The sequence below is a fragment of the Sinohyriopsis cumingii genome, chromosome 7, assembly GCF_028554795.1.
Source record: "Sinohyriopsis cumingii isolate HCF-2022 chromosome 7, ASM2855479v2, whole genome shotgun sequence".
NCBI lineage: Eukaryota > Metazoa > Mollusca > Bivalvia > Unionida > Unionidae > Sinohyriopsis > Sinohyriopsis cumingii.
This window is the reverse complement of record NC_142967.1, coordinates 87,966,928-87,981,091: the sequence shown is the minus strand read 5'-3', so window position 1 is coordinate 87,981,091 and position 14,164 is coordinate 87,966,928. Positions and strand designations below refer to the sequence as shown.

The window sequence follows — 14,164 nt, the reverse complement described above, 5'->3', positions numbered from 1 at the left end:
GAAACTGAGTTCGAATCCCGATGAAATCCAAAACGGAAGACGATGACGTCTGTTGTAACCTGTGAAGTACTGCAGAATCAACAGTCTCTTTTTGAATCACGGAAAATATTATTCCATCTTTTGAATCCTGTATAAATTTCGATAAATGTCATTGTCGAAGAAATTAATTTAGAGTACTAGTATTTCCAGGGAAAAGAATCACTTTTCTTTAACATAATTTGAAGAAAAGAAAATAATTAACCCAGATATTGTCACAACATAAAACACCTGGACGTTTCAAGTGTTTAGGCACCAATGACTATTCTAACCCTAACCTTCTCAAAACATTAGTAATACGTCTAACTACAACTCAAAACAAATTCCCGGATGGCGGTCAAGAGTTCATCCTTCTGGGAAATCTAAAACTATGTAACAATAAACACACGTTATTTGTCACGTACTCCATGTATAGCATTGATTTCACTTTATGAATCTTACTCTGAGAATCACTTTCAAAAAAAATTAAAAAAAGGTATTTACCAAACACTATCACTGGTTCTGAATCAAGGTCAGAAACTAGGTCAGTATTAGATAAAATGTCTCTATAAAGTTGTTTACGTCAAAATAATAATAAAAAACAACAGTTACAACTGAACATTATCAAATCCAGTAAATAAAAGTACATTACAATAGCATGTAGTGGAATTTAAAAAATTTAAAACAAACAAACAATTAAATGAAATAAAATATAAATTTAATCAAATATACGTAACAATACATTAATCAGCGAACAAACAAATCCGCTCGACAGTAATGAAACTATTAATGCAAAAGAAAACCATTACGTCGGCGCGAAACCCATTATGTGTAGTTTCACGACACTTGCATGCCAAAGAATATTCTTCAAGGGGAGGGACAATTCAAAGTTGAATAGTCTTTTTTTTACACTTTGTAAATGACGTTACTACCGTTCTAACACGTAGAGTTTATTCAATGAGTTTGTGTTCAAATATTCATTTTTAAAACAACCTCTTGAAAGCTTTTACCTAAAATCTTTCATGCCGCTCCGGTGGCCTAGTGGTTAGAGTGTCCGTCTCGGATGCGGGAGGTTGCAGGTTCGAACCTAGGTCGAGTCGTAACAAAGACTTATAAAAATGGTACTAACAGCTGCCTCACTAGGCGCTCAGCATTCAGAGGTTAGTGTTAGGACTGGTCGACCTGGTGTCAGGATAATGTGACTGGGTGGGACATCATGCTACATGTCTGCGGCATGATGCCCCAGTGCAAGACATCACTATAAACTGCCACACTGCAGACATCGTAGCAATATGACTGAAATATTGTTAAAGCTACGTTAAAAATCCAATCACAGACACCTAAAAGTTTTCATTAATATCATAAATTCCTTTAACTAGAAGATATTACAGTTCAAACTCATATTCTTCACACGACTATCAAATATCAAGATTAAGTAGAAAAATGTCATATTATGGAATCTCAAACTCATACAACGATATCAATGGCCAATTCAATAGCCACTTGTAATGTGGAAAATTGCCTTACTTTAATTCTTGTAAAAAAAACAGAAGACGAATGCAGTTAAAAATTATACCACCCCAAGCTGGTTTCAGGAAAATAAATCCTGCATTGATCACATTTTCATACCACAACAAAGCAAATAAATGAATGGAACACCACAGTCTACATCAAGATCATAGACTTTAGAAAGGCTTTTGACAACCTTCACAGCGACTGCTAAAACATATTCCGGCTTCATGGTAGATTGTAAATATCATCACACTTCTGCAAAAAGACTTCCAGTTTAAAGTCATCTGCAACAAGATTTCCAGTTTAAAGTCGTCTGCATCAAGACGTCCAGTTTAAAGTCGTCTGCAATAAGACTTCCAGTTTAAAGACGTCTGCAACAAGACTTCCAGTTTAAAGTCATCTGCAACAAGATTTCCAATTTAAAGTCGTCGCAACAAGACTTCCAGTTTAAAGTCATGTGCAACAAGACTTGCAGTTTAAAGCCATCTGCCACAAGACTTCCAGTTTAAAGTCGTCTGCAAAAAGACTTCCAGTTTAAAGTCATCAGCAACAAAACTTCCAGTTTAAAGTCATATGCAACAAGATTTCAAGTTTAAAGTCGTTTGCAACAAGATTTCAAGTTTAAAGTCATCTGCAACAAGACTTCCAGTTTAAAGTCGTCTGCAACAAGACGTCCAGTTTAAAGTCATGTGCAACAAGACGTCCAGTTTAAAGTCATGTGCAACAAGACGTCCAGTTTAAAGTCATCTGCGACAACCTTCTACTACTATTCTATGCTCTTAAAATAAGTAATAGAAAAGAGTGAGAAGCAGATTTGCTTTGTAAAATTCAACAAATTTATTTCTCTAGAAAACAAAGTGAAAATATAAAAATAACATACGGTATTGCGAAGATAATGCCAAAGAATCCTACAATTTATATGGCATACCTTAATGATTAAAGTTCACAATAAACTTAATTGTATTCCAAAAATAATCCAACACCGAAAGTGTTGATGTTCTTGTGGTGACCCGTGTCGTGACATGCCAACAGACTTTTCTTGGATCACAATAATAAGAGCATATCCTTATTTCAAATTTCACTATCAATCCAAGTATGTATTTTCAAGAAAGTTATTTTTGAGCACTTTGTATTTCCAAAGAAGAATATGGTGAAATAAATAATTTGAATAAATAAATTCAGCTTAAATGAAATACTAGACACAACAACAATACAACCGATTACTGACTGTACTCTGATCTGACAGCACAAATGAAAAATTTTCAAGAAAAACCAAGTTATATAGTCCTCTGCTTGACCTCAGGTCAAAATGAACATTTTCTAAAATAAATAAAAATTACCTAATGAAAAGTTTCATTCTGGAAGTTTAAAAATGTTTATTAGATAAAATCTTCGTTATGATTAGAAGGTCTATTTCTAAAATCTGATATAAAATGTGGTAAAGAACTCGTAGACCCGGCATTTCATGGGGGAATTTCCAATGTTCTAGACTAGTATTTCGACAAACATGTTGGTTATACAACCAAAATCAATGATTCAGTTCTGGTAGAAAATGAACTTGTTTTCGGACAAGGTCTAGTCTAAAATACAATTATCCATAGCATATAATGAATAAAAAATAACAAGCAATGCAAATTAAATATACCTAGCGCATCTCACATACTACACCAAGGTCAATACAGGAGTGAAACAAGTTTGCATCCTTGCACCTTTCCTTTCCGCCATTGCCATCGACTAGCTGATGAATAAGACCACTCTGGGATCCAAGACAGGAATCAGATGGACCCTCACTTCATCCGTGAAAGACTGAGAGAGAGAGAGAGAGAGAGAGAGAGAGAGAGAGAGAGAGAGGCAACAGTCACAAATAATAACGCAAATCAAGCCTTAGGCATGCTAAAATATATACGGCAGCCTAAACAACTTAGAATCAACACCGAGCTGAGGATTTATGCCGAATTTCACTGGATGCGCAGTCCTGGACAGCCCTTTACAGGACGCGAGACGAAAGAGGGGTCGGTCCAAAGAGACATGGAGAAGGACTATAGAGAAAGGGGTGAATGAATGTGATCCGACATGGAACACATTTACATGTAGGGCTGCAGACCGTCAGCAGTGGCGCTATCACGTGGAAACTTTATGTATCATTCAGCACGAAAAGGGATTAGTTTGTCTATTTCACTATCAGGCATTTTACATCCATAAAATCTCTTGCCAAACTTGTTTCCTTCAAAGGACATACCGTTACAAACATTTGGTGAAGCACTGAGACATATTAAGCTTCATCAATCTCTATATCACGAATTAATTTTATACTATACAATAGTTAAGTCTGGCTTTGCATGGATAAATTCTGGCTATTTGCTTTGCCAAATTCGTAGTTAACTATTTAAGACGAAATCAGTAAAAGAATATATTTACTCTGTTTTTCGCTGCCTTTTATATCCCATCTGCTGTAATCAAAGGATGGAATCCGTCGGTTTTTAATATAAAATCCATAACAGACTACGGTGATAAGTACCTACAATCCGAGAATATTCTAACATAAAACGGCAATATAAGGCTTGTTTTATGGCGGGTGTCCTGTGTCGAAGAATCAGAGACTGCAATGTACGACTAGTCTCTAAGCCATTACGAATCATTAAAATTCTCTCGTTTCAGGAAATGTATGATATCGGTTTGTGACTTTGTATCGCTCGATTCATAGTCATAAATTACTAAAGTTTAAGGCAGCGAACCCAGCTTTGCAAATTGTATAGGCAATGTGTTGGGATAGCATTGGATGGGTGAATTTACTTCCAGTTTGCATGCTAAACCCATACCTCTGATGGAATTGTATGATAATATAAATCAAGGATTAGAATCCCGTTCATTCACTTCTTAATGGTGTTCTAACACTGATAGTTCACCGGGATTTTTCTTTGTGAAATTCAAAATTTTACCAATTAAAAGAAGATCAGTATTGAAGTTCGTGTCTGTCAACTGATAATGGTCACGTGATTTTTACTGGAAACGCCAAGCCCATCTCATTATTAAACAGACAACCTCTCGCTCTCCGACACCAAGCACAATACAATACAGTAAACCACCAATTTTCCGGCACCCTTGGTTCCAAAACCTTGTCGGATTAACAGTTTTGCCTGACCAACCGAGGGTCACGCTTCGCCAGTATAATGCAGTATCGTCTGTATTATACACCTGCTCAGGACTGAGGTGCTCATCAACTACCAGCTTCTGAAATTTGTCCACATACTCGGCAGCTCCTTCGTCGTCTGCAGACCGTTTTTCTACAGACACTTTATGCATGGAAATTCTATGACGCTGATTCAATCTTTGAAGCCATCCTTCACTATAGTCACATTCATGTTCTAATTTAAATTCTATATGAAACAACTGATCCTGGTCCATTACCATCCTTCCCTACAAGTCCACTCAGTCAGTCCGACGTTGTCGAAACCATTCCATCATCACTCGGTCATGCGCAGTACTCTTACCATCTTTCATAATTTTTCTAATGTTCATTCGCTTCTTGCAAACAGTGTCTGAATAGAATTCAATATTTTGTCCCTCTGCTTCTTAATATCGTAAACAGTTGATGAACCAATACCACATGCGTCACACAGCTTTCGCACGGAAACACCACGGTCCAGTTTTTTCAATAGTTCTACTTTATCTTGTATCGATATTGACTGGTGTTTACGCTTGACACCACCATTGACACTTGCATCTTTCTTAGAAGACATAGCTAGGGTTAAATGTAAGACAAATAAGCTAAGAATCCCACAAAATACAAGTATCACCACCAACAACTGCAGTGTAAACAATCCAAGTGAGTACGCGCCCAGTAAACTAATTTGGCGGATCGGGAATTTTAAGTGCCCTCTCGTAATTTTGTCCGGATTAAAAGAGGTGCCGGACCATCTGTTGCCGGAATATCGGTGGTTTACCTGTAGCTGAAATGCAATATTTGTTATATGATAAACGTAGTCCTGTGTTATGTGTAGGGCATAAAAAAAGACGCAAATATTTTAAGATATTAAGCTGATTAGACAGAAAGTAACGCATTCTTGGCGTACTTAGACCAACAGTCTTGTGATGGGTAATATATTTATCTTAAATAAAGAATTTCATCATTAGTCTAACATGACGGTTTCTGAATATCTTTTCAAAAACGTCTTAATTTGATGCCTTTTCTGATAAAAAAAATGAACAAAAAATTAATAATGAACATGAAATAAATTTAGAGAATAATTCGGGTAACTCCTTTCAAACATCGGCCATCTCTACAGTAAGATTTGGCTGGTCTTGCAAGCAGAAGATAATGTGATATGGATACGGTGTAAGATAATACAATGTGGATACGGTTTAAGATAATACAATGTGGATACGGTTGAAGATAATGCAATGTGGATACGGTTTAAGATAATACAATGTGGATACGGTTTAAGATAATACAATGTGGATACGGTTTAAGATAATACAATGTGGATACGGTGTAAGATAATCCAATGTGGATACGGTTTAAAATTATAAAATGTGGATACGGTTGAAGACAATACAAAGTGGATACGGTGTAAGATAATCCAATGTGGAAGGTGTAATATATCACGTGTGCATACGGTTTAAGATAATACAATGTGGATACGGTTTAAGAGAATACAATGTGGATACGGTGTAAGATAATACAATGTGGATACGGTTTATCATAATACAATGTAGATACGGTGTAAGATAATACAATGATGTGGATACGGTTTAAGATAATACAAGGTGGATACGGTTTAAGAATACAGTTTTATATATAATATAACGCGATCTCAAGAAGATAAGAGATGTAATTGAATCAAATTATTCGCTGTGCTTTCTTCAAGACACCACTTCATTAACAAATGCGAAATTTTCGTACAGGCTATCTGGGGATATGGTTGTTTCGTTTTTAGTAAATGCTCTACTAATTCAAGAGTTGTAGCTAAATTATTGAACTTGCGCTTCACCTTCCATGCAATAAAACAGATAGTACGTGTAATAAGTTTCAGCTCTACAGTCAAGCATTTTGCATAGGGTTTAATTTGTAAAGAAAAGTATTTTCCCAGGTTTTACCTCACTGGTTATGCTGAGTATTTAAACGTACCGTTAAAATAACTTTTAATTCCCTTTATTTTGGTGTGTCATTGTTGGTGTAATTCGAATTATCCATGATACACCTTGGCCTTACTTCACAAGTGCACCTATTAAAAAAAATAATTTAAAAAAAACCCGCAACGCTTGATCAGGTTCACATCACGGACTTCAAAGATTAATTGTAAAATATAAAGAGCTAATAACTTTGTTATTTTTAAGTATTTTGTAATTGATTCATTGCCGTTTCAGAAGCTGGCATTACCTACCCTGGCAAAATTAGTTTTCCCTATTTTAATGACTGCTAAATTGTGTGTGCTTTGGATTAGTTCACGCCGTTTTATCGAGCAGATGCGAGCCGCCATTTGGATCGACTGTGATTAGATCATGTGCAGTTTTCTCAGTCGCAACATGTAAAAGCATCTCAGATAAAGTACATAAGAATTGCATACAGGTATGCCAACATTCTCCCCACTGTGCATGTTGTACAAGCAAACAAATTAACTTTACATCTGTTGCTCTGTCAGAAGTATGTAATATCTGTGGAGTACAGCCTAAGTTTATCATGGATATAACCACTAGAAAATTCAGTAGATATATGGAGAGAATATCATATAGGGATCAATAGATATATGGAGAGAATATCATATAGGGATCAATAGATATATGGAGATAATATCATATAGGGCTCAATAGATATATGGAGAGCATATCATATAGGGATCAATAGATATATGGAGAGAATATCATATAGGAATCAGTAGAAACTCGGAGGAAAATTAACTCGGTAAACAAGCGAGACTGGACTTTCTCTTGGGTCCGAAATTTATTCATTATTGAAAATGTATGCACCAAAATATGTGATTCATCATTCTCTAAAGAAAATGAAAATAGTTTTCCGAAAGGAAATCAAAAGAAAAACTTTCTGGAAATTTCATATTTCGTTAATAAAAGAAGACAGACAGCTACACTTCAGCAGGTATGCGCAGAGGGCATCCTACGCCACATGAAGGAGGGCCCAGTATTTTTCAATACTCAGTCAATAACCTTTCTACTATATTCTACAAACAATCATATTGATCGTTATGTTATATTAAAAGAATAATACTATTGAAACAATACAATTATTTTGTTTTATTTCATATTTTACGTGTTCATCAACTTATGAACGAAACCTGATCACCGCGTATTAATATACAATAATTGACTAGTATGAACGCACGCTTCAGCAGTGAATAAAACGTGGCTTGCAAAAGAGAATGGAATATTATTTAGCTAAAGAAAAACAAGGAGTTATTGATACGAAAAACAATTGATAAAATACGATCTGCATTATTTTATTTATTGGCACTCTCGATTTTGAGAGTGTGGTAACAGTTGTTTTCCTGACGGAGTGATTCGCAATTCTATTCTGAAGTCATGCATTTTCACCAGCAACGTTCCTCAACGTCCCCAGAGTATTTTGTCCCACCGGTCTTGGGTAAAACCTTAAAATAATGATCGATATTCATGAAGTCTCTTTGTTTCAGGAGATTCCAAGTACGACATAAAACATTGTTATTCAGAGTAAAACACAACAAACTCATGCACCTGATGATTGATACATTGTGTGAAAGGTTAGTATGGCTTGCTCTCTCTATCTCTCTCTCTCTCTCTCTCTCTCTCTCTCTCTCTCTCTCTCTCTCTCTCTTTAATATATCTTTTCTTCGAATTTTAAGTTTTTCGATATAGACATATTCATGGTTTCTTAACTTAATTTTGGTGGTGGCCACATTAGATGCTTTTGTTTTTTGAATTTCAGTTTGGACGAGAGCTATATCTAGCCGTCACATTTGCGTATACAAACCAAAAGTTCATTAAGATAGTAACTCAGTAGAACTGGATGGATGATTTCGGTTGTCCTTTGCTCTGTTCACATTCACAACTGTTCTGGACTCATCTCGAGTAAACCGTAGAAAACGTCACAATTTTGGGTGCAGTCAGCCTTCGTTGCCAATTTTATTTCGACGTAAACGAAAAATAAAAATAGTTTTTCAAACGCGGGCACGTTATAACCATATAATGAAGCGGTGAATATATTTACTTTACTCAGGTCAATATATATATATATATATATATATATATATATATATATATATATATATATATATATATATATATATATATATATATATATATATATATATATATATATATATATGATTTTTACATAATTATCAACCTTTCTTTGAAATGTATAGGTTGGTAATGATACTCAGAGGAACAAAACTGTCATATACATTAATTTGGGAGACGTTGTAAGATGGACAGTGAAATCAACTAATTACATATATGAGCACTTTATAAAAGAGAGGCGATGTGAATGAATTACCAAAAGTGGAGGAAATCAATTAGAAACAAAAAGATGGATGGTGTGATACTTATGTCTATATTAATATGGATTGAAGATGGAATGAACATGATCAAATATTTCGGCAACTAAGAAAATAGAAACTACATTATTAAACTGATGCCACCACTTGTCACCAGCAGTGGTTCTTTAACAGATAGTCAGGAAACAAATTCGATGGAGTAAAGTTCTTTTATATAAACTTATAAAAAAAGCGTGATTTTGACCTTGATGATTTTGAAACGCTACTTAATTATTCAGACATTCAATGACAGTGATTTACAGAAAAATTATTTAAATTCCCATATCACATATAAATTAGCTGTGACTAGGAACTTAAGTAAAAGATCTTCCACTTATAAAGAAGCTGTAATTATATGTATACTAAATGGGATCTGACTGCTCCGGTGGCCTAGTGGTTAGAGCGTCCGCCTCTGATGCGGGAAGTCGTGGGTTCGATCCCCGGCCAAGTCATACCAAAGCCTTATAAAAATGGTACTAACAGCTGCCTCGTAGGCACTCAGCATTAAGAGGTTAGTGTTAGTACTGGTCGGCCTGGTGTCAGGATAATGTGACTGGTTGGAACATCATGCTTCATGTCGGCGGCATTATGCCTCAGTGCTAGACAGCAATATAAACTGCCACACAACAGACATCGTAGCAATATGACTGAAAAACTGATAAAGCTACGTTAAAAATCCAAATCACACACACACACACACACACACACACACACACACACACACACACACACACACACAATGGGATCCACCTGACCAGTATATTTAAATCTGACGACACGTTTTACTTCTTAAGGTATCATACAAAACTGATCTACGCACACTTCAAGCAGGGTTACGCCTCTCCCACCCCCACCCCCCGCAAAATTTGGACCAAACATTGTTTCTAAAAGGACGATACATTGGAGAAATTAAAGGGAACTTAAATGACGATCTTCTACACGAAAATGTACAATATCCCTCCACTGCTCCATTTAATCGACTTTTAAAAGGTAATCATCTACATGGCCATTTATTGACAAAGTTATAATCATCTACATGGCCATTTTTTGACAAAGTTATCAATGCTTTCAATTTTGAAGAACCGATAATAAACTGGATAATACGCCTCTGTTGAAACATAAAAGTTTGTGTAAGTAAACATAGTCAAGTATCTATTTGGTTTGTATCGAAAAAGACCAATTATTGTATCATGTATGCCACGATTTTATCCAATATTATAAGACAAAATAACGATGTCTGGTGAATAAATATAGATAATATAATATATGTTCTTTCTCAACATGCTGACACTTCACTTACTTTTAATGTTTCAGAGAAATGTCGGAGTTCTGCTTTACATCTTTTATATCAATATTTAAACTTTTCTGGCTACAATGTAAATATTTTTCAAAAATAACTATAAACACTCACCCATCCACGAATCCACCTACAGACCTACATACTTTTTTATCATATCAAAGTCGATGTAATACTTACATACGGCAGATTCATGTTCTTGTATTAATTTGTTTAAATTATTGTTCTTAAAATCTGCTTAAAAGTTATTATCAACCTTTAGAAGTCAGCTATTTCGTCAAGAGTGTTTGAGTAAACGTAGAGTGACAGCCAGGGGTACTTAGGTAATGCATCAGTAATTACCTTGATTAGCCACTACAACTGACGCCTTGAATAAAAGGTATGCTGCATACAATCCGATCACCTAATTCGTATAATCATTCACATCTGCAATACACAGCTGACCTGCTGAGGGTATCAAGTCACAATATACACTCTATAGTCATAGTATGAAAATTTACCACCGAAAAGACCTAGTTACCTCTACATTCAACTGCCTTGGTCACAAAGGTCATTCTGAATAGGGTAGGATGTATTCAGGTCTAGCATGGATGAACAAATGTGATCATAAACACAAAATGAACCCGCTCGTCATGACCTAAATGCAGAGGCAGCAAGAGATGCAATATAGACCACAATAAAGATCATTCATTGCAAGAGTGCTATCAAACAGCATATGAAATCCTGAGAAATGAACATGAAACACAAAATGTAACCCAAGTCAGTGAAGCATAAAATATGGTTTATATTGGCCTACTGTTGAAACGAGGGAGTAGTTCTTATTACGATGGATCCCCAAAATTAGTGATCTTATATAGGACAGTATGCACAGATCATATGAAAATCCACGTGATCTTATATAGGACAGTATGCTCAGATCATATCAAAAATATACATGATCTTATATAGCACAGTATGTACGGAGCATGCCAAAATGTACGTGATCTTATAAAGGACAGTATGCACACAGCATGCAAAAATTCGTGATCTTATATATAACAGCATGCACAGATCATGTCAAAATATAATACGTGATCTGATATAGGACATTATGCACAGAGCATGCCAAAATATACTTGATCTTATATAGGACAGTATGCACAGAGCATGCCAAAGTTCGTGATCTTATATATAACAGCATGGATCACAGTAACCTATTTTCAAGATGTAGGTGTAATAAATAACCAGCTGCACTATCCCGCTATTTCATGATTCCACCGTTAAATGCGGTAATGTGCCGACAATCTTGATGTTATCACATAGATTTAATGCAATATATTGTTTAAACTTTTTTACCATGATTGTAGATTTATTGTAAAGATGATCTCTAAACAATATATTACATAGGTCATTGTTGTCCATATTTGAAGATTAATATTTTCCGATGATATTTGTACAGAAATTTAATTGGCCTTGAGTCCAGGACATTGGTGTTTTCCCTTGCTAATGGCAGTTTGCTAAAATTTAGGTAAACAGACCTGACCGTACTTACGAATTTAATGGAAGTTTTCATTGTGTCATAAGTCAGGTGACAGTTTGCTGTTTACATAAAATATTCTTTATTCCTATTTTAACATCTGTCTAGTTGAATCAGTCGTTTACTTGTGTTCAGTTATTAATTGGAGAGGATTTATTTAAATTATTCATTGGAATTACAAAGTGCTTATTGTCTTTTGGACTAAAATGTAATATTGAGATTATTGCAAATTTATTTAAGGACATTTTGGATTATATCATTGTCATACATCAAGACCGTCGGCGCATCAGTATATTAAAATTAATGGCACATCAACACATTCGAGGATGGAATTTTTTCGTGACACCAATGGAAGTCATTCGGAACACTCTTAACATCTGGACCTGTGAAAGAACTTGTAGGACTATTTGGGATTTAACTCACAATACGGTAAGATCCTTTTCAATTTTCACTTTGTATTATATGGAAATTAATTATTTGTTGTTGTTGTTGTTGTAGGGTTTAACGCCATTTTTCAGCACACGATAGGCTATACATGGCGGCCAGCATTAATGGTGGAGGAAGAACCCGGAAAACCCGCGGAAAGAACCACAGGCCCACCACAGGCAAGCTTTCTCACATACCCACATTAGCCGAATCCGAGACTCGAACCCACGCAGACAGAGGTGAGATGACAGTGATCCGTAACGGAGAGCGCTTTAGACCACTCGGCCACTCGGGGCCCCCAATTATTTGTTGACTCTCTCACTAAACTTGTTGGTTTTCGCAGTTTTCTGTTGTTGTTTTTTTTTTTTTGTTTTTTTTTTGTTTGTTTAAGAACATAGAGTCGTAACACGTGGTACAGCAACATTATATACCAGATAAACACCAATGTGGTTATGACATAAATGCAAATAATATATAAGCCAGTACAATGGAAAATGTAGGTCACAATGACCTCCGTTTCTTACAAGGCTACGCCACTGAAAAGGGTGCAGACAATTAGCAAGCTTGACGTTCATGGGAGAAATTGTGCTTGTGACTGAAACCGCATCAGTGAAGCATACATTATAGGCAATAGTGACCTACTTTTGTCATGAGAGTGTAGAACTCATCAAGACGCATTTCTCACAAAGTGTCATGAATATAAATACATACATAAATACATACATACATACATACATACATACATACATACATACATACATACATACATGGATTTGGATTTAATATATAACAAAATTTACAAAACAATCATGAAAGTCAGTAAATGAGTCCATGCTGGTGATTAGTATGTAGTACTTAGTCATCCAGATTCGTTCCATCACCAAGTCTTATGATTCCAAGTCAAACAATAGTTATAATGTGCAAAACACAAAACTTAACAAAGAATAGCTAATTAATATACACGTTTGCACAAACTTAGCTCTCTTATCACCTTCCCTGGAGGTAGGTGCTATGAAACCAATTCAGAAGGTCATAGGAAGAAAGAACAGTTGATATGCATTGAGGGTGTACATATTTGTGTATGCATTGTCTCTGCAGACGCCGACGCCAGGTGAAGTACAATAACTTACATGTACTTCGTACAGGTGAGCAATTCAGCAAGAAACGTTTGTAACATTATTAAAATAAAATTTACTTCTCTCTATGCATGAATCAATTAATTTTCATACGTGTCGTATGACTGCTTCTTACAGGTCAAAAAGTACTTTTCAATAAATCCTCAAGTGCATAGCGTGTTGACTGACTCAACTAGCTGAAGGCTGTATGCCGTAAAACTAGCAAGTCTATGAAAAAAATCCACACCTTTATCTCAGATGGTTGACATTTATTGTTGGCGAGATGAGGATTTATTTTGAATTGAGCCTTTTTAATTGGGAAGAGATTGGAATCCCGATTTAGTCATATGGAAGTGTTCAGCTTACATATCTTACGGGCTGAACGTTCATGACGAGGCGTATTTGCGTCTAGAAGTTGTAACATAAAATAAAATATCTTTAAATTTTCCCTCTTGAGCTTTCACACCAAACACAACACAAAATAAACAAACGAAATGTCATTGTTTTCCTTCTGAAGTGTTAAGTTTCTCTAAATGGACCGCCAGAATGACTTCAATAATTGTGGTCATATCAAAAGTAATAATAAATCTTAGAGATCCCACGTTTAAATAATATTAAAACTGCGTTTATTTTATATATTAGGATGATTGCAAGAATGACGATACTCAGGTACTGCAAGCCTTAAATTAAACAGCAAAATAACTATTTTCTCAAAACCATGTATTGTAAGTCGTGCAGTATTCATAAAACACATCAG

The 14,164-nt window shown here is 35.4% G+C and overlaps 1 protein-coding gene across 8 annotated transcripts in view; it reads right to left on the bottom strand.

The window, feature by feature from the left end:
- Nucleotides 1–14,164, bottom strand: part of LOC149795675 (prolactin-releasing peptide receptor-like) — a 187,041-nt gene that overhangs the window by 74,095 nt on the left and 98,782 nt on the right. For 2 of the 8 annotated variants that reach the window (XR_016422388.1, XM_089965522.1), the window contains exon 3: nucleotides 7,553–8,129. The exons of the other annotated variants lie outside the window; for them this stretch is intronic. Coding sequence is in view for 1 of the 2 variants with exons in the window: in XM_089965522.1 (XP_089821648.1) it covers nucleotides 8,060–8,129 (70 nt within the window). In the remaining variant the exon portion in view is untranslated. Of the gene's footprint in view, nucleotides 1–7,552; nucleotides 8,130–14,164 lie in introns of those variants that run through there. 8 annotated transcript variants of the gene reach the window in all.